Source organism: Bombina bombina, chromosome 2, assembly GCF_027579735.1.
Source record: "Bombina bombina isolate aBomBom1 chromosome 2, aBomBom1.pri, whole genome shotgun sequence".
NCBI lineage: Eukaryota > Metazoa > Chordata > Amphibia > Anura > Bombinatoridae > Bombina > Bombina bombina.
The window spans coordinates 620,921,657-620,942,385 of NC_069500.1; the positions used below are offsets into that span (position 1 = coordinate 620,921,657).

The 20,729-nt window shown below is 41.3% G+C and overlaps 1 protein-coding gene across 1 annotated transcript in view; it reads right to left on the reverse strand.

Moving 5' to 3' along the window:
- Window positions 1–3,624: 3,624 nt before the first annotated feature.
- The window catches only part of ERMP1 (endoplasmic reticulum metallopeptidase 1), a 189,739-nt gene continuing 172,634 nt past the window's right edge, over window positions 3,625–20,729 (reverse strand). Inside the window, exons 14-15 of the mRNA XM_053702559.1 lie at window positions 6,648–6,811; window positions 3,625–5,583 (exon numbers count right to left, since the gene is read on the reverse strand). Coding sequence (XP_053558534.1) covers window positions 5,419–5,583; window positions 6,648–6,811 — 329 coding nt within the window. The 3' untranslated portion in view covers window positions 3,625–5,418. The remainder of the gene's footprint in view (window positions 5,584–6,647; window positions 6,812–20,729) is intronic.

Consider the following 20,729-nt stretch of genomic DNA (forward strand, 5'->3'; position numbering starts at 1 on the left):
AGGAGATTTCCTCTGTCACCATCTCTTGATAGGGGGGTATATGATCAATCAGCATCGTGTGTAAACTGGAGACCGCATGTTTATGTTGAAGGCAGTGCCTTGCTACTGGCTGATCAGATTCACCAGTGCGGAGGGCTTCCCGTATCGCACATCGATGATTCGCCATGCGCTCACGAAAAGTTGTTACAGTTTTGCCAATATAGACACTGGAACATGGACAAATGATCATATACACTACATAGGTGCTGGTGCATGTTAAACGATGCCTGATATCGAACCTATGGTTGTTATGAGGATGCTGGAAAGAGTTGCCCCTAAGCATACCATTGCAAGTGACACATCCCAAGCAGGGAAAACAGCCCATCTTGGTGGGTTTAAGCAAAGACTCCTTCTTATAATGTTTCACCGGGTCTGATTTGACCAATATATCCCTTAGATTGCTTGTTCTTCTGTATGCTATTCTGGGGGCAGAAATCCTCTCAAATGGTAGCGTGGAAACGTTCAGTACAATCTGACCCTGAACAGATCAATATGGTGATTACATATACACCAAGCACAAGACATCTTACCAAAGCGGTCCGGAAACATTGGCCAGCAGTAAGCTGTGATCCCACGCTACCATTTGAGAGGATTTCTGCCCCCAGAATAGCATACAGAAGAACAAGCAATCTAAGGGATATATTGGTCACTTGCAATGGTATGTTTAGGAGCAACTCTTTCCAGCATCCTCATAAGAACCATAGGTTCGATATCAGGCATCGTTTAACATGCACCAGCACCTATGTAGTGTATATGATCATTTGTCCATGTTCCAGTGTCTATATTGGCAAAACTGTAACAACTTTTCGTGAGCGCATGGCGAATCATCGATGTGCGATACGGGAGGCCCTCCGCACTGGTGAATCTGATCAGCCAGTAGCAAGGCACTGCCTTCAACAGAAACATGCGGTCTCCAGCTTACGTTTCGTACTGAAACGTCATGTTAATATAACTTGCTTATGGATTAATAAATGGATCATATCTAAAAGACCAGTAAGTGCCTATGTTCTTGGGACGGATATATATATATATATATATATATATATATATATATATATACACACACACACACACACACACACACACTAGTCCTAAAGCCCGTTTACACGGGCCATTTTTTGCAGTACAGCGGTCCCACCCCTTGCTCTAAATCCCTCCCCCTCTCTTTTGCTCTCTCTCCCTCCCCTCTCTTTTGCGCTCTCTCTTGCTCCACCTCTCTTTTGCACTCTCTCCCCCCTCTCTTTTGCTCTTTCTACCCTTTTTTTTGCTCCCTCTCTTCACCCTCTCTTTTGCTTTCTCTCCCCCCTCTCTTTTGCGCTCTCATCCCCTCTCTTTTGCGCTCTCTCCCCCCCTCTCTTTTATGCTCTCTCCCCTATCTTTTGCGCTCTCTCTCTCTCCCCCCCTCTCTTTTGCGCGCTCTCTCCCCCCTCTCTTTTGCGCACTCTCTCTCCCCCTCCCCTTTCTCTTTTGCTCTTTCTACCCTTTCTTTTGCTCCCTCTCTTTTGCTCTCTCCCTCCTCTCTTTTGCGCTCTCTCTCCCCCTTCTCTTTTGCGCTCTCTCTCCCCCTCTCTTTTGCGCTCTCCCCCCCTCCCTTTTGTGCTCTCTCCCCTCTCTTTTGCGCTCTCTCCCCCTCCGCTCGTTTGCGCTCTCTCTCCCTCCTCTCTTTTGCGCTCTCTCTCCCCCTCTCTTTTGCGCTCTCTCCCCCCTCTTTTGCACTCTCTCTCCCGCCTCTCTTTTGCGCTCTCTCTCTCCCCCTCTCTTTTGCGCTCCCCCCCTTCTCATTTGCGCTCTCCCCCTCTCTTTTGCGCTCTCCTCCCTCTCTTTTGCGCTCTCTCCCTCTTTCTCTTTTGCGCTCTCTCTCCCCTCTCTTTTGCGCTCTCTCCCCCTCTCTTTTGCTCACTCTCCCCCCATCTCCCCCTCTCTTCTTTTGCTCTCTCCCCCTCTCTTTTGCTCTCTTTCCCCCTCTTATTTTCTCTTTCTTCCCTCTATTTTGCTCTTTCCCCTCTACTTTGCGCTCTCTCCCCCTCTCTTTTGCTCTATCTCCCCCTCTCTTTTGCTCCCTCTCTCCACCCTCTCTTTTGCGCTCTCTCTCTCCCCCCCCTCTTTTGCGCTCCCCCCTCCCCTCTCTTTTGCTCTCTCTCCATCTCTCTCTTCCCTCTCTTTTGCTCTCTCTCCCCCATATCCCCCCCTCTTCTTTTGCTCTCTCCCCCTCTCTTTTGCTCTCTTTCCCCGTCTTATTTTCTCTCTCTTCCCCCTATTTTGCTCTTTCCCCTCTACTTTGCTCTCTCTCCCTCCTCTCTTTTGCTCTCTCTTCCCCTCTCTTTAGCACTTCCCCCCCTCTCTTTAGCACTTTCCCATCTCTTTTTGTCTCTCCCCCTCTCTTTCTATCTCTCTCCCCTCTCTCGCGCCGCCCGTGCCCGGCCCGCCCCCGCCCGACCCTGCCCATGTCCGCCCACTTTCACCGCAACGTGCCGCGAACAGCAGATAAGTCCAGGTGTGATTGTCCTGTGCCATCTCTCTTTTGCGCTCTCTCTCCCCCTTCTCTTTTGCGCTCTCTCTCCCCCCCCTCTCTTTTGCTCTCTCTTTTGCTCTTTCTACCCTTTCTTTTGCTCTCCCCCCTCCCTTTTGCTCTCTCCCCCCTCTCTTTTGCGCTCTCTCTCTCCCCCTCTTTTGCACTCCCCCCTCTCTTTTGCGCTCTCTCTCTTTCGCTCTCTCCCCCCTCTCTTTTGCGCTCTTTTCCCCTCTTTTGCGCTCTCCCCCCCTCTTTTGTGCTCTCTCTTGCGCTCTCTCCCCCTATCTTTTGCGCTCTCTCTCTCCCCCTCTTTTGCGCTCTCTCCCCTCTCTTTTGCGCTCACTCTCTTGCGCTCTCTCCCCCTCCCCCTTCTCTTTTGCGCTCTCCCACCTCTCTTTTGCGCTCTCTCTCCCCCCTTCTCTTTTGCGCTCTCTCTCCCCTCTCTTTTGTGCTCTCTCCCCCCTCTTTTGCTCTCTCTCTCCCCTTTCTCCCCCCTCTCTTTTGCTCTCTCTCCCCATCTCCCCCCCTCTCTTTTGCTCTCTCTCTTTTGCTCTCTCTTCCCTCCATTTTGCTCTTTTCCCTCTACTTTGCTCTCTCTCCCTCCACTCTTTTGCTCTCTCTTCCCCTCTCTTTAGCACTCTCCCATCTCTTTTTGTCTCTCCCCCTCTCTTTCTCTCTCCCCTCTCTCGCGCCGACCGCGCCCGGCCCGCCCCCGCCCATTACGCCCAACCACGACCCTGCCCATGTCCGCTCACTTTCACCGCACCGTGCCGCGAACAGCAGATAAGGTAAGGCCAGGTGTGATTGTCCTGTGCCGTCTCTACTGCACATGACAGTTTCGGACAAACACACTTGGCCTTATATATATATATATATATATATATATACACACACACACACACTGTATGTATATATGTATGCATGTATGTGTGTATATATATATATATATATATATATATATATATATATATATATATATAAAACACAAAACGATGTTAACAACAATGTGGAGATGTGGAAGGGGCAGCAGGGCAATTCATTTTATAATAAATAAAGAACAGATAAAAACCAAGCATAGTTCAAGAACATTTTATCAAACAACATGATCTTATAGTTTACAGTAACGAGATTGGTCCAGAAAATGATGAGATTTTACAAATTATTTTAACAAAATTATCAAAATTATTTCAAAGACTGTTTTAAGAGTTTTAAACAAAAATAAAGAAGGTCACATTCATTACTACTAAATATGCCTTAGCACAGATGGTTAAAGCATAATATGATAAAGGCAGCATAAGCAAATAAAAAAGTACAGCTACAGCATTTCATTAACCTCTCACTCTTCATAGTTAAAAAACAAAAACTCAGAGTATTTTTAATTGAGGCTTCATAAAGTTAATTAAACCAATTAATTCTGTACATGCTAAATTCAGTACATTACATTATCTCTGTGGCGCAACGCTCTCCAAACTTATAACTGGAAGGTCTAACACCAATGCTTTGCACAATTTACAAGAAAAATAACATTTATGATTGGTTAGTTCTACAATTTCAAGTATCTGTCTTAATAATTTAAACAGAAATCAGATTTTTTTTTTTAAACTGAGAGCAAAGAGAACTTGCGCTCAGGACACAAGCTCTTTAAAACTGACAAAAAATATAAAACAAAACATTGCAAAGATGCGAATAGCTTGAGGCACCAGTGAAATAAATACTATGCAAGATTAAAACGTAATCTGAGATAAATATTGCTTTCCTTACTCATAAAGGTTTATAAAAGTGTTTAAAGGGACATTGCACTGTACATGTTTCTAGTAATCTGTTTTACACACTGGTCTGTATCAAACTGTTTACAGTATAACAGATCCTCAACTTGTGTATTGTCATTTAAAATAGCCTATTTTGCCAGCAGAAACCACTACTTATACTGAAAATAAATACTTTAATATTCTCCATAGAAAAACTATGTAAACAGGTTCCAGGTAGGGGTGGAATAAATAGGTAACAATGTTTTCCCTTTCTATAGTTCTTTCTAAGTATTGTCCATTTTGTATATAGAGAGCCAAGATAAAGAGGCCTTAATCTATAGAGAGATAGATAAGATTAAGTGGTCCTCTATTTCTGCAGGCTCAGTCCATTTATATGGGCATGTTCTTGAGCACAATAGATTGAGGCTTCAATCAGCAAACAGCTATTTCATATACAAAAATAAATCTAAATGAGTGATGTCCCATACATTTTCTATTCTGCAGCATGCAACAAGTCATTGGAAATACATTAAGGGGAATCCAATTTTACAGTACAATGTCCCTTTAAGCATAGTAAAAATGTAAAATACATTCATTATTTATTTTATTTTGTGTTCTATAGTGCATATGTCAACACTTAAATATGTTACATTTTGCCTGAGTTCTTCAGTATTTATTGCAAGGCTACAGAGATTCACAGGCTCTGGTTGGAGCGGTGCAGAAGCTCATTTACATATCACTTCTGATTGGTTACAGTAAATAAGAGTAGTAATGGATATTCAAGATTTTCCAAGGGGTGTATCTTTTTATACTTTTAAAACATTCACACTTTGCAGATCTTTAACCATGTAAAGGGTACTGTTGATATTTATTAGGCCCATATACAAACTAGTTTAAATGTCTCTAATTACAGTGCAGATGACTGCATGTACTCTCAACGCCAGACCATAAAGGTCCCGATGACCTAACACATAGCAGATTATTGCTTATTGCCTGTAAAGTTATTTTTCATGGTTTTGTAATTTATTTTTTCCTGACATTCCCAGCATTGATTTGATAGTAAAATCTATCCACATTGTCATGAATGTGCAACCCTAAACTTATTCAAGTAAGACATTATTAGTAGACATAGAGATCATAGGTGCACACCCAGCTAGATGGAAAACTCCACTCTGGGAATTTCATCTGTAGTGAATCAAGTTCAGGGGAATGTTTGTTTTCTCCAAAGAAAAAGTGTGAGGCAATTGCAACTGTGACCTGCCCATCAGTGTCTTCACTTGAGCCCTGAAATAAATTAAAATACAATGTTAACGATTACAGAGAATGAAAAAACAAAACAAAAAAAAAAAACTTGCCAACCACTCTGCTCATCTAGGGCTATATTACAAGTGGATAGTAAGCTTTTTGCGCGTGTCGGGTAGCGGGCGTATTAGAAGTTGAAAGTAAAAAGTTTTCACACAAGTGCTAACCTAACGCATGCAAAAAGCCGAATATTGCAACCACGCTAACGGATTCCCCCATAGACTTTAATGGAGCATGAAAAGTGGGGGGGAAAGCTAACAAAACCAACAAGTCAACAACCCGATCGCATTTTCTCAAGTGCGCTAACCCAACATGATATATGAATATTTTACAGAGATGACGGAAGCTCTGTTTATTCAAAGAAAATTGTTTGTGACAAGTGGTTAAAATTTAAGGCTGGAGTAAAGGAGATTTAATCTCCAGGAACGTAAAATGTTTTTTCAATGTAAGAGTAATCAAATTGTGGATCTCATTACTTAAGGAATCAGTAAATGCCAATACCTTAGGTACATTTAAGAATGGTTTAGATACACTTCTGGCTAGAAACAGAATTCAGGGATATGATTGCTTGTGTTAAATGGGTAACCTTTTTAATGGGATTCATTTAAGCTGAACTGGAGCTTTTATTATAAGTATAATAAGATAGACTTCTGTCTTTTTTCAACTTCATCTACTATGTTACTATTTTTGTTCCAACTGGATTAAACTTCCAGGAAGAATGGGAAGATTTAGGCCACTGTACTGAGGAGGAAGATTTTCGGTTACTATATTGACAAAAGGAACTATAAACGACTATTTGTTTTGTTTTATTTTTCTTGTCCTGAGGGAGAAAAGTTCCTCAAGGTATCCTTTGTTGTCTCCACTTCATGTGAGCATAGGCAGGCTTAGGAGCATGCATGTGCCTTTGAGCGCTATATGGCAGCTGTGTTTGAAACAATGTTTGTAATGATGTTATATATATAGCAGATAATCATATCAAAAACTAATACTGTTTAATGTTGAATTCCATATCTCTTTAAAGAAGCTGTAATCTTTTGCCAGTTTACCTTCACTTCAATCCAGAACTGCCAAGATGGGGATTGTAGTCCATGGGAATAATATACAAAATAGTCCCCTCCATTACTTTCTACTGGGATTCCATCTCCCAGGGACCAACTGGACAGCACAGTTCCTTTATGTGGGCGCACATAAAATGTCATGTGACTTGGTCCTATCATAAAACAAAGCAAACAATTACACTTGGTCTTGCTTATATAATGTGCAGGTTTTCCAACAAACAATAACATTAATGCACATGTTTATAATTTATATAAATAGTAAAGTATATGGCAAATATATTCGTAGTAAAATGGCGAAATTGGGCATTAATTTTACTATGAATAAAACAAATGCACATGTCTAATTTTATGTGTACATAAAACACACACATACATACAGTATATATATATATATTGTTTTAGCAAAAAGAAACAGCGCTAACTTCAGCAAATAGTAGTTTCATATACAAAGAAATCTTCTATATATATTTATATTTACTACAAACTATAACTGCCACCAACTACATAAAAAGTTTTTGGACTCTCACCACCAAGAAAGAAAGGAATTTATCATCAGGTAAGAATAGCATAGATTTTCTTTCTTATGGTGGTGAGAGTCCACAATTCCTTACTGTTGGGAACCAATACCCAAGCTGTGAAATCCACAAAAAAAATGTGTGGGACAAAAAGATGGCAGTACAAAAGCTCGAGGCAAACACATCAAAATTATAAAATTTGATGAAATTATGCAGAGAAAATCAAATTGTAATCTTGCAAATTTTCTCCACTGAAGACTCATTCTTGAAAACCCAAGAAGTAGAAACAAAACAAGTTGAATGAGCTGTAATTTTTTTAAGGACGGCTATCGTCCCGCCTTCAAGGAAGCTCTGTGAAACAAACTCTTTAACGATGAATCTAAAAAACAGAAGTGGCCTTCTGACCCTTACATTTACCTGAAACGAAACAAACTTGAAGACTGACAAAAGTCCCTAGTACCCTGTAAATAGAATTTCAATGCTCTACCCACATCCAGATTATGTTATAACCTTACCTTTGAAGATTTTATATGAGGACATAACAAGGGTCCATAATTTCCAGGTTAATATTCCCTGAAGATGCTACCTTAGGTAGAACACAGTACAAAGTTTTTAACACTGCTACTTCCCGACGACAAACTGGGTATGGTGGCTCACAAGAGAGAGATGACAATTCAAAAACTCTCCTAGCTGAGGAAATAGCTAACAAAAACAGAACCTTCCAAATAACAACTGAATATCAAATGGAGAACTCTGAGAACCAAATTCAAACTTCATGAAGGAGAAATAGGCTTAATAACAGGTCTGTTTCTAACCAAGGCCTGAATAAATGCCTGAATATCAGGAAGACGAGGAAGTTTCCTATCCAATAGAACAAGAAGTTGCAGAAATGTGACCCCTAAGAATACTGGCCGATAAACTTTTGTAGAGGCCATCCGGAAGGAATAAGATATGAGGAATTCTTACAGAATGCCATGTACAAGGAATAAGATATGAGGAACTCTTACAGAATGCCATGTACAGTAGTATATCTTCGATCCGAACACCAATATAGGTACACCTTCCACACATAGTGGTAAATCTTTCTGGTAACAAGCTTAAAGAAAAAAAATAAAACGTTCAATCTCCAAGCAGTCAAACCGAGTTTGAAGGTTTTGAGAAAAGAATGGATCTTGAGATAACAGATTTGGACGTTGTAGAAGATGCCACAGAGGAAAGCTGGACATCTGAACCAGATCTACCATGCATTAGCTATTAATATTGCAGAAATTTGCTCTAACTTGATCCTAACAATTACCCTTGGGAGAAGAACAATTAATGGAAAAAAAGCTAAACTAGATGGTAAGACTAAGGAACTGCTACAGCATCTGTCAATTCCGCCAGAGGATCTCTCACCATCAATCCATATCTAGGGAGTTTGTGGTTCAAATGACGCCATTAGGGCTATCTCTAGGAGTCCCCAACAGTGTACCAACTGATTGAAGATCTTCTGGTTGAGGAAACCATTGCCCTTCGTGAGGCAACAAAACTTCCTGAAATCAGCAAGAGCCGCAGACACCCCCCCCCCCCCCAACCTGACAAACTGGCGTCCGTGGTGATCAATTCCCATGATGGACACAAGAAAACCATCCGCTGAGACACCGAATAGTGGGTATACACCAAGACAGAGATTGTCCGACTAACGAGTCTAAATTAATTAGTTGGGACAGGTTGGAGTGATCTCTATTCCACTGCCTTAACATGTATAGTTGGAGTGGATGCAAATGAAAATGTGAAAAACGGAAAAGTATTTGATGTTGCCACCATCACAACCACTACCTTCATGCACTGAGCAGAACAGGGACTGGAAAAACTTCAAATGAATTAGCTTTAGGTCTGAAGATTCTATTTAATTGTTTTAAAGGCATAATCGCAGACAGCTTAGGGTCCTGGACCCATGTAATCTTCAAAACTTCCTTAAGTAATGAACGTAGATGCTCTAGTTCAAAGGTAAACTCCTCCAATTCCTAATCAGAAGTGGAGGATAGTTCAGAAGACAATTCTCCCTCAGAAAGGGAAGAAAATGTGTCAGAGTGAGATAACTGAACTTGCTTGGTAGCCAAAGGAACAGTGGATACCTCTCCCCAGTGGAGGAACTTGAAGAAATATATTTAAGCTTGAAGGCAGCATAAACACCATAACTTCCGAAATAGTGGACTTTAAATGACTCAAAGTCTAAGGAAAAATTTAGTAACTCCATCCTGCATAGTATACACAGGCGGAAGACATACTGTATTTACAGAATTAGAAGTAGACAATTGAGATTTAAAACAGAACTTAGGCAAGTACTGCAAAGTTGAGCTAGAATTTGCAAAGCATACATTTGTTTGTTGGGAAAGCAAATCAGTTGATCTGTCCTCTAGTGGGTCTAACCCAGCAGAGCCAGTTCCAGTTTGCTCCATGAAATGCTTGTAATAGTACAAGAAATCAAAGCAGTAAGTAAACTAGCCACACTATACAATAAAAATGCCTTGTGACAATTTGGGTAGTATCTCTGTCAGAGGACTAACAGAAGTGAAAAAGAACAGTACAAGGTATCTTAGAGTTAGGTACTGCAAACGTTAGGCTAACCAATGTATAATAGTATAATATAAAAAAATAAATAAAAAAACTTACTATATTTCAATAGTAATAGTCCAAAAAATGTATAGTGCAATTATTATCCACCACCAAATAAACATTAATTGCCCTCCTGCTCATGGAATAGGGTTGCAGCTTAGCACCTCTAGTACCAGGTTTATATTACAGAGGAGACCATCTGTGCGCAATATGACAGTGAGGAAAAGTGACAGGAAGATGTGGGTAGTGCGCCCAAACTGATGCGGTGCAGGAAAATCTTTAACGGTCTCCTTCCTGATCTTGCGCTTTGACCGATCTAGCTCCGGGCATTACGAATGGACTCTGGCCATCATAGCGCTCCTGAGTAGGTTTGCATACCGAAGGAAACATATTAAAAGTGCCTTTCCAAGCAGAATTTTAATTTAAAGGGCCGCAGCATGTAAAAACTACCCCACAGAATAAGCCACCCAGGTCTACGTGAATACGTATATAAATAAAGTAAATCATGTCTCTTAAAACCCTAAGGTAAATAAGTGAATCCACTGCATTGGCAAGGTAAAAATGTGCAGAAACCCTTCACTGGAGAAATGTTGCCCCCAGTATAATAGGCTAGTAATCCAGCTGATTAAAAAATGTATTACAGATCTGTACTCTGATGGTTCTTGCAGTGCTTATAGCTACTGTGTGCTTTAGTCTGGTAGCTGCTTATATGCTATGCTGCTCTGACTTGGCTATGATGTACATGAGTGCATGTACCTATTGATAGCCTGTGGGCTCTGAGACATGCAGGTACTTATCTAAATAATGTCCCTCCAATAATCTTGCCCAGCAACTAGTCTTAAGGATACAGTAGAGAGCCCATCCTGTACTGTAACTAACATTAGAGGATATACTGAGGGTGTACATATATATGGCCTAACAAGAGGAGGCTAAAGGAACTTCCTAGCAATGCCCATGGCAGGCTTGTTACCATAACTCCCGCAAGGAGATTTACTTTGCACAGTCAAGTACTCTCCTATGTCCCTCTTTTCCAGGAACTATCCATTGACGGAAAAATTGGGATTAATATACCTGAAATTCTTCAATAAATCCTAAACACCTGTATCCTTGCCTCCTCCTTGACGAGGCAAAGAGCTACTGGGAGGGAAAGGGAAGTAGGAGGGATGTTTAAAGTTCTGGTGTGGGGGGTTTTCGTCTCCTCCTGGTGGCTAGAAGGGGAATTCCCAACAGTAAGGAATCATGGACTCTCACCAGCATAATAAAAGTCTACACACCCTTATGAAAGTGCAGGGTTTCTAAATGTAAAGACAGACATAATAATATAAATTTCAAGCTTTTTCCATTTGTAATGTGATCTTCCAAAAAACAAAAGTCCTGGAAAAAAAAATCAACTAGAAAATTAGGAACATATACACTCACCGGCCACTTTATTAAGTACACCTTGCTAGTACCAGGTTGGACCCCCTTTTGCTGCACTATAAAGTTAGGCAAAGGCAAAACTTATTATATAGCACTTCTCCCAAAACACGTTACAGTCATATAACATAATAAACATTATTGTATTTGCGTGGACTGCATTACAGTGTCTGTGGTGGTTTTTAATGTTTTTTATGTTTAGCCCAGTTGTGCTTTTCACAGATGAGAACTTTCCTGAAGTATATCAAATTTGATTCCACCTAACAAGGTCAGTCTACCCCCAAAATACCAGGCAATTCCCCTCTAAACAAGAGAAATAACAACCCCATGCCTGTAGGTATATAGCATACAACTGCTATCAATTAAAGTGATTCTGATTAAACCCAGATTTAAGTCAGCTGCTGGATTTGCTTGAATGCTTGGAGTTGCATCCTACTGGAAGAGCCATGGTCAGCAAAGAGTAGCCAACGAAAATGTGAGAGCTAAATTGTTGAAATGTACCAATCAGGAGAGGGATATAAAAGAATATCAAAGGCAAAGGATGGAGCACTGTCAAAACCATCATTAACAATTGGAAAAATGTGACACCACAGAGACATTGCATAGATCAGGACAACCCTCCAACGTTGATGAGAGGACGAGAAGAAAACTTATCAGGGAGGCTATCAGGAGGCCAACAGCAACACTGAAGGAGCTACAGGAATTTCTGTCAGGTACCGGTCACTACTTGGTGTGACCACATCTCTCGTATTCTGCACGTCTGGGCTATGGAGTAGGTTGGCAAGATGGAAACCCTTTCTTACAAAAAGGAACATCCAAGCCTTTAAAAATTATGCAAAACAATTGATTCAGTCACCCCAAACCATGTGGGAAAATGTGCTATGGTCTGACGAGACAAAGGTTGAACTTTTCAGCCTAAATTGAAAAAAATATGTTTGGCTCAAAGCCAATAAAGCTCAACATCCAAGAAACACCATACCGATTTTGAAGCATGGTGATGGTAGCATCATGCTTTTGGGCTGTTTCTCTTCAGCTGGGTTAGGGGATCTTTTCAAGATAGATCAAAAATGAATAGCTCCAAATATCTTACAATCCTATCGAAAACCTGTGGACTGAACTAAAGAAAGCTGTTCACAAGAGATCCCCTCACAATTTGAAGGAATTAGAACTTTTTTTGCAAAAAAAGTCTAGATTTGCAAAGTTAATAGAGGGACTTATTCACAAAGACTTGCTGCTGTAATAAATGCAAAAGGTGCTTCCACAAAGTATTAGTTGGGAGTTGTGCTGTAGTTTTTTTTAATTTAACATGTTCCTAATAATTAAAAGCGATAAGAAGCCCAAATGTTTTTTTTGTTTGTTTTTTTTATTCAGAGCGTTTAATTTTAAAATAGTTTCCAATGTACTTCTATTATCAAATTTGCTTTGTTCCTATGATTTTCTCTGTTGAAAAAAAATACCTAGGTATGCCTCTGAAGCACTAAATGGCAGAAAATAGTGCTGCCATCTAGTGCATACGTCCCTGCTTTTCAACAAAAGATATCAAAAGCACAAAGAAAGATTGATAATAGAAGTAAATTAGAAAGCGGTTTAAAATTGCATGCACAAGGAAAGGAAGTAGCAGGCACTACGCAAAGGTGCAAATAAGTGCAAAAATTTATTGTGACGTAAATATAAAAGATACAAAATAGTTCATAGGACAAGAAAAATGCTGTACAGACCTTGGAGGTGGGACAAAGACAGAAGTCTGACGCGTTTCGCGCCAACTACAGGCGCTTACTCATAGACATGATACATACAATAGATATTGTGCAATTTATACCCTTATCCGGAAAACATTAACCTTTACACAACCTAATTAAAAACCAGACAAGCAGAGTGCTATCTGAATATTAGAAAGCACAAAATTATGTACTAGTAGACCCATACTATTTGATAATATTTGATCTGAATGGAAACACTCCCCTCAATGAAGAATTAATGAAATATTAATAATAATTATTGTAAATAGAATTACCTAAAATAAATATAGATATATACAGAGGGAATGTGTCTACTGACTATACTGATAAAGCTAAACAAAATGAGCTTAGAGTAACCAGACCTTTAAAAAAAAAAAAAAAAAAAAAAAAGAGTTACCTATATCTAGCAAGATGTCATAGGGGGAGAGTGAGGGGGAAAATATGAGCGCGAAAAATAATTAAACATTTCTTAAAGTACCCTTGTGGGATTGAAGAGGGAGTGATTGACCAAACCACACTACTTCAAACTGAAGAGTGTCACTAATCAATAAAAACCTATTCATACCCAGTGGGCTACGTGTTTTTAGTTTCAACATCCAAAATATTTCCTTTTTCTCCAGAATTTTATATCTATTACCGCCTCTTGGGGGAACTACCGCTAGGTCTATTACCTATATGATTAAATCCGCTATATTTGTAAAGTGTTCACTATTGAAGTGGCTAGCAATAGTGAACACTTTACAAATATAGCGGATTGGGAGTGTGATTTTCTTTTATTGATTAGTGACCCTCTTCAGTTTGAAGTAGTGTGGTTTAGTCAATCCCTCCCTCTTCAATCCTACAAGGGTACTTTAAGAAATGTTTAATTATTTTTCTCCCTTATATTTTCCCCCTCACTCTCCCCCTATGACATCTTGCTAGGTAACTCTTTTTTTTTTTTTTTTTTTTTAAAGGTCTGGTTAGTCTAAGCTCCTTTTGTTTAGCTTTATCAGTATAGTCAGTAGACACATTCCCTCTGTATATATCTATATTTATTTTAGGTAATTCTATTTACAATAATTATTATTAATATTTAATTAATTCTTCATTGAGGGGAGTGTTTCCATCAAGATCAAATATTATCAAATAGTATGGGTCTACTAGTACAGGTAGCTCTCAGTTTACACCAGGGTTAGGTTCCAGAAGGAATGGTTGTAAATCAAAACCGTTGTAAATTGAAACCCAGCTTATAATGTAAGTCAATGGGAAGTGAGGGAGTTAGGTTCCAGGCCCCTAAATGATAAACCTAATAATATAGATTGTATAGATCTATATTATTGTATAATCACACAACAGATTGCATCATCATCATCAAACTAAGTTTAATGAACAAAAACATTTTTTTACTTGCATTTTTCTGCAAACAGTTCTCTTCATTGTTAGCATGTTAGATAATATTGGGTCTGCACCTATTCTATGCATTTAAATCTGCAGTGATTAATAGGCAGTTAGGCACCCTCACCTCAAGCAGCTGGAAGATAATAGGGAAGTGGCTGCTAGATCTTGTTGATCGATAGGTCTGGTCTGCTCTGTGTAGACAGATCAATTTCAGTCTGCTAAGTTGCATAACTTTGCTGCAACACAAGCGAACAGCTCCACCTACTGGCTATTTTAATTAGTGCACTGCTTTCCCAATGCTTTTCAATAGCAGTCACATGACAGGAAAAACAGAATTTATGTTTACCTGATAAATTACTTTCTCCAACGGTGTGTCCGGTCCACGGCGTCATCCTTACTTGTGGGATATTCTCTTCCCCAACAGGAAATGGCAAAGAGCCCAGCAAAGCTGGTCACATGATCCCTCCTAGGCTCCGCCTACCCCAGTCATTCGACCGACGTTAAGGAGGAATATTTGCATAGGAGAAACCATATGGTACCGTGGTGACTGTAGTTAAAGAAAATAAATTATCAGACCTGATTAAAAAAACCAGGGCGGGCCGTGGACCGGACACACCGTTGGAGAAAGTAATTTATCAGGTAAACATAAATTCTGTTTTCTCCAACATAGGTGTGTCCGGTCCACGGCGTCATCCTTACTTGTGGGAACCAATACCAAAGCTTTAGGACACGGATGAAGGGAGGGAGCAAATCAGGTCACCTAAATGGAAGGCACCACGGCTTGCAAAACCTTTCTCCCAAAAATAGCCTCAGAAGAAGCAAAAGTATCAAACTTGTAAAATTTGGTAAAAGTGTGCAGTGAAGACCAAGTCGCTGCCCTACATATCTGATCAACAGAAGCCTCGTTCTTGAAGGCCCATGTGGAAGCCACAGCCCTAGTGGAATGAGCTGTGATTCTTTCGGGAGGCTGCCGTCCGGCAGTCTCATAAGCCAATCTGATGATGCTTTTAATCCAAAAAGAGAGAGAGGTAGAAGTTGCTTTATGACCTCTCCTTTTACCGGAATAAACAACAAACAAGGAAGATGTTTGTCTAAAATCCTTTGTAGCATCTAAATAGAATTTTAGAGCGCGAACAACATCCAAATTGTGCAACAAACGTTCCTTCTTCGAAACTGGTTTCGGACACAGAGAAGGTACGATAATCTCCTGGTTAATGTTTTTGTTAGAAACAACTTTTGGAAGAAAACCAGGTTTAGTACGTAAAACCACCTTATCTGCATGGAACACCAGATAAGGAGGAGAACACTGCAGAGCAGATAATTCTGAAACTCTTCTCGCAGAAGAAATTGCAACTAAAAACAAAACTTTCCAAGATAATAACTTAATATCAACGGAATGCAAGGGTTCAAACGGAACCCCCTGAAGAACTGAAAGAACTAAATTGAGACTCCAAGGAGGAGTCAAAGGTTTGTAAACAGGCTTAATTCTAACCAGAGCCTGAACAAAAGCTTGAACATCTGGCACAGCGGCCAGCTTTTTGTGAAGTAACACAGACAAGGCAGAAATCTGTCCCTTCAGGGAACTTGCAGATAAACCTTTTTCCAATCCTTCTTGAAGGAAGGATAGAATCCTAGGAATCTTAACCTTGTCCCAAGGGAATCCTTTAGATTCACACCAACAGATATATTTTTTCCAAATTTTGTGGTAAATCTTTCTAGTTACAGGCTTCCTGGCCTGAACAAGAGTATCGATAACAGGATCTGAGAACCCTCGCTTCGATAAGATCAAGCGTTCAATCTCCAAGCAGTCAGCTGGAGTGAAACCAGATTCGGATGTTCGAACGGACCCTGAACAAGAAGGTCTCGTCTCAAAGGTAGCTTCCAAGGTGGAGCCGATGACATATTCACCAGATCTGCATACCAAGTCCTGCGTGGCCACGCAGGAGCTATCAAGATCACCGACGCCCTCTCCTGATTGATCCTGGCTACCAGCCTGGGGATGAGAGGAAACGGCGGGAACACATAAGCTAGTTTGAAGGTCCAAGGTGCTACTAGTGCATCCACTAGAGCCGCCTTGGGATCCCTGGATCTGGACCCGTAGCAAGGAACTTTGAAGTTCTGACGAGAGGCCATCAGATCCATGTCTGGAATGCCCCACAGCTGAGTGACTTGGGCAAAGATTTCCGGATGGAGTTCCCACTCCCCCGGATGCAATGTCTGACGACTCAGAAAATCCGCTTCCCAATTTTCCACTCCTGGGATGTGGATAGCAGACAGGTGGCAGGAGTGAAACTCCGCCCATAGAATGATTTTGGTCACTTCTTCCATCGCCAGGGAACTCCTTGTTCCCCCCTGATGGTTGATGTACGCAACAGTTGTCATGTTGTCTGATTGAAACCGTATGAACTTGGCCCTCGCAAGCTGAGGCCAAGCCTTGAGAGCATTGAATATCGCTCTCAGTTCCAGAATATTTATCGGTAGAAGAGATTCTTCCCGAGACCAAAGACCCTGAGCTTTCAGGGATCCCCAGACCGCGCCCCAGCCCATCAGACTGGCGTCGGTCGTGACAATGACCCACTCTGGTCTGCGGAATGTCATCCCTCGTGACAGGTTGTCCAGGGACAGCCACCAACGGAGTGAGTCTCTGGTCCTCTGATTTACTTGTATCTTCGGAGACAAGTCTGTATAGTCCCCATTCCACTGACTGAGCATGCACAGTTGTAATGGTCTTAGATGAATGCGTGCAAAAGGAACTATGTCCATTGCCGCTACCATCAACCCGATCACTTCCATGCACTGAGCTATGGAAGGAAGAGGAACGGAATGAAGTATCCGACAAGAGTCTAGAAGTTTTGTTTTTCTGGCCTCTGTCAGAAAAATCCTCATTTCTAAGGAGTCTATTATGGTTCCCAAGAAGGGAACCCTTGTTGACGGAGATAGAGAACTCCTTTCCACGTTCACTTTCCATCCGTGAGATCTGAGAAAGGCCAGGACAATGTCCGTGTGAGCCTTTGCTTGAGGAAGGGACGACGCTTGAATCAGAATGTCGTCCAAGTAAGGTACTACAGCAATGCCCCTTGGTCTTAGCACAGCTAGAAGGGACCCTAGTACCTTTATGAAAATCCTTGGAGCAGTGGCTAATCCGAAAGGAAGCGCCACGAACTGGTAATGTTTGTCCAGGAATGCGAACCTCAGGAACCGATGATGTTCCTTGTGGATCGGAATATGTAGATACGCATCCTTTAAATCCACCGTGGTCATGAATTGACCTTCCTGGATGGAAGGAAGAATTGTTCGAATGGTTTCCATCTTGAACGATGGAACCTTGAGAAACTTGTTTAAGATCTTGAGATCTAAGATTGGTCTGAACGTTCCCTCTTTCTTGGGAACTATAAACAGATTGGAGTAGAACCCCATCCCTTGTTCTCTTAATGGAACAGGATGAATCACTCCCATTTTTAACAGGTCTTCTACACAATGTAAGAATGCCTGTCTTTTTATGTGGTCTGAAGACAACTGAGACCTGTGGAACCTCCCCCTTGGGGGAAGTCCCTTGAATTCCAGAAGATAACCTTGGGAGACTATTTCTAGCGCCCAAGGATCCAGAACATCTCTTGCCCAAGCCTGAGCGAAGAGAGAGAGTCTGCCCCCCACCAGATCCGGTCCCGGATCGGGGGCCAACATTTCATGCTGTCTTGGTAGCAGTGGCAGGTTTCTTGGCCTGCTTTCCCTTGTTCCAGCCTTGCATTGGTCTCCAAGCTGGCTTGGCTTGAGAAGAATTACCCTCTTGCTTAGAGGACGTAGCACCTTGGGCTGGTCCGTTTCTACGAAAGGGACGAAAATTAGGTTTATTTTTTGCCTTGAAAGGCCGATCCTGAGGAAGGGCGTGGCCCTTACCCCCAGTGATATCAGAGATAATCTCTTTCAAGTCAGGGCCAAACAGCGTTTTCCCCTTGAAAGGAATGTTAAGTAGCTTGTTCTTGGAAGACGCATCAGCCGACCAAGATTTCAACCAAAGCGCTCTGCGCGCCACAATAGCAAACCCAGAATTCTTAGCCGCTAACCTAGCCAATTGCAAAGTGGCGTCTAGGGTGAAAGAATTAGCCAATTTGAGAGCATTGATTCTGTCCATAATCTCCTCAAAAGGAGGAGAATCACTATCGACCGCCTTTATCAGCTCATCGAACCAGAAACATGCGGCTGTAGCGACAGGGACAATGCATGAAATTGGTTGTAGAAGGTAACCCTGCTGAACAAACATCTTTTTAAGCAAACCTTCTAATTTTTTATCCATAGGATCTTTGAAAGCACAACTATCCTCTATGGGTATAGTGGTGCGTTTGTTTAAAGTGGAAACCGCTCCCTCGACCTTGGGGACTGTCTGCCATAAGTCCTTTCTGGGGTCGACCATAGGAAACAATTTTTTAAATATGGGGGGAGGGACGAAAGGAATACCGGGCCTTTCCCATTCTTTATTAACAATGTCCGCCACCCGCTTGGGTATAGGAAAAGCTTCTGGGAGCCCCGGCACCTCTAGGAACTTGTCCATTTTACATAGTTTCTCTGGGATGACCAACTTGTCACAATCATCCAGAGTGGATAATACCTCCTTAAGCAGAATGCGGAGATGTTCCAACTTAAATTTAAATGCAATCACATCAGGTTCAGCTTGTTGAGAAATGTTCCCTGAATCAGTAATTTCTCCCTCAGACAAAACCTCCCTGGCCCCATCAGACTGGGTTAGGGGCCCTTCAGAAATATTATTATCAGCGTCGTCATGCTCTTCAGTATCTAAAACAGAGCAGTCGCGCTTACGCTGATAAGTGTTCATTTTGGCTAAAATGTTTTTGACATAATTATCCATTACAGCCGTTAATTGTTGCATAGTAAGGAGTATTGGCGCGCTAGATGTACTAGGGGCCTCCTGAGTGGGCAAGACTCGTGTAGACGAAGGAGGGAATGATGCAGTACCATGCTTACTCCCCTCACTTGAGGAATCATCTTGGGCATCATTGTCATTGTCACATAAATCACATTTATTTAAATGAATAGGAATTCTGGCTTCCCCACATTCAGAACACAGTCTATCTGGTAGTTCAGACATGTTAAACAGGCATAAACTTGATAACAAAGTACAAAAAACGTTTTAAAATAAAACCGTTACTGTCACTTTAAATTTTAAACTGAACACACTTTATTACTGCAATTGCGAAAAAACAGTGTCTTAAAGCCTTAAAAGTATTGCACACCAAATTTGGAAGCTTTAACCCTTAAAATAACGGAACCGGAGCCGTTTTGAACTTTAACCCCTTTACAGTCCCTGGTATCTGCTTTGCTGAGACCCAACCAAGCCCCAAGGGGAATACGATACCAAATGACGCCTTCAGAAAGTCTTTTCTAAGTATCAGAGCTCCTCTCACATGCGACTGCATGCCATGCCTCTCAAAAACAAGTGCGCAACACCGGCGCGAAAATGAGGCTCTGCCTATGCTTTGGGAAAGCCCCTAAAGAATAAGGTGTCTAAAACAGTGCCTGCCGATAATATTATATCAAAATACCCAGATAAAATGATTCCTCAAGGCTAAATATGTGTTAATAATCAATCGATTTAGCCCAGAAAAAGTCTACAGTCTTAATAAGCCCTTTTTGAAGCCCTTATTTACGATCGTAATAAACATGGCTTACCGGATCCCATAGGGAAAATGACAGCTTCCAGCATGACATCGTCTTGTTAGAATGTGTCATACCTCAAGCAGCAAGAGACTGCTCACTGTTCCCCCAACTGAAGTTAATTGCTCTCAACAGTCCTGTGTGGAACAGCCATGGATTTTAGTGACGGTTGCTAAAATCATTTTCCTCATACAAACAGAAATCTTCATCTCTTTTCTGTTTCTGAGTAAATAGTACATACCAGCACTATTTCAAAATAACAAACTCTTGATTGAATAATAAAAACTACAGTTAAACACTAAAAAACTCTAAGCCATCTCCGTGGAGATGTTGCCTGTACAACGGCAAAGAGAATGACTGGGGTAGGCGGAGCCTAGGAGGGATCATGTGACCAGCTTTGCTGGGCTCTTTGCCATTTCCTGTTGGGGAAGAGAATATCCCACAAGTAAGGATGACGCCGTGGACCGGACACACCTATGTTGGAGAAAAAAAGGTTGTTCTTTTGAAACGGCGCACATTGAACCGGCGTAAACCGAGGGCCACCTGTATCATCATTTTGTGCTTTCTAATATCATTCAGATAGCGCTCAGCTTGTCTGGTTTTTAATTAGGTTGTGTAAAGGTTAATTTTTTCCGGATAAGGGTATAAATAGCACAATATCTATTGTAGGTATCAAGTCTATGAGTAAGCGTCTGTATTTTTTATATTTACGTCACAATACATTTTTGGACTTATTTGCACCTTTGCGTAGTGCC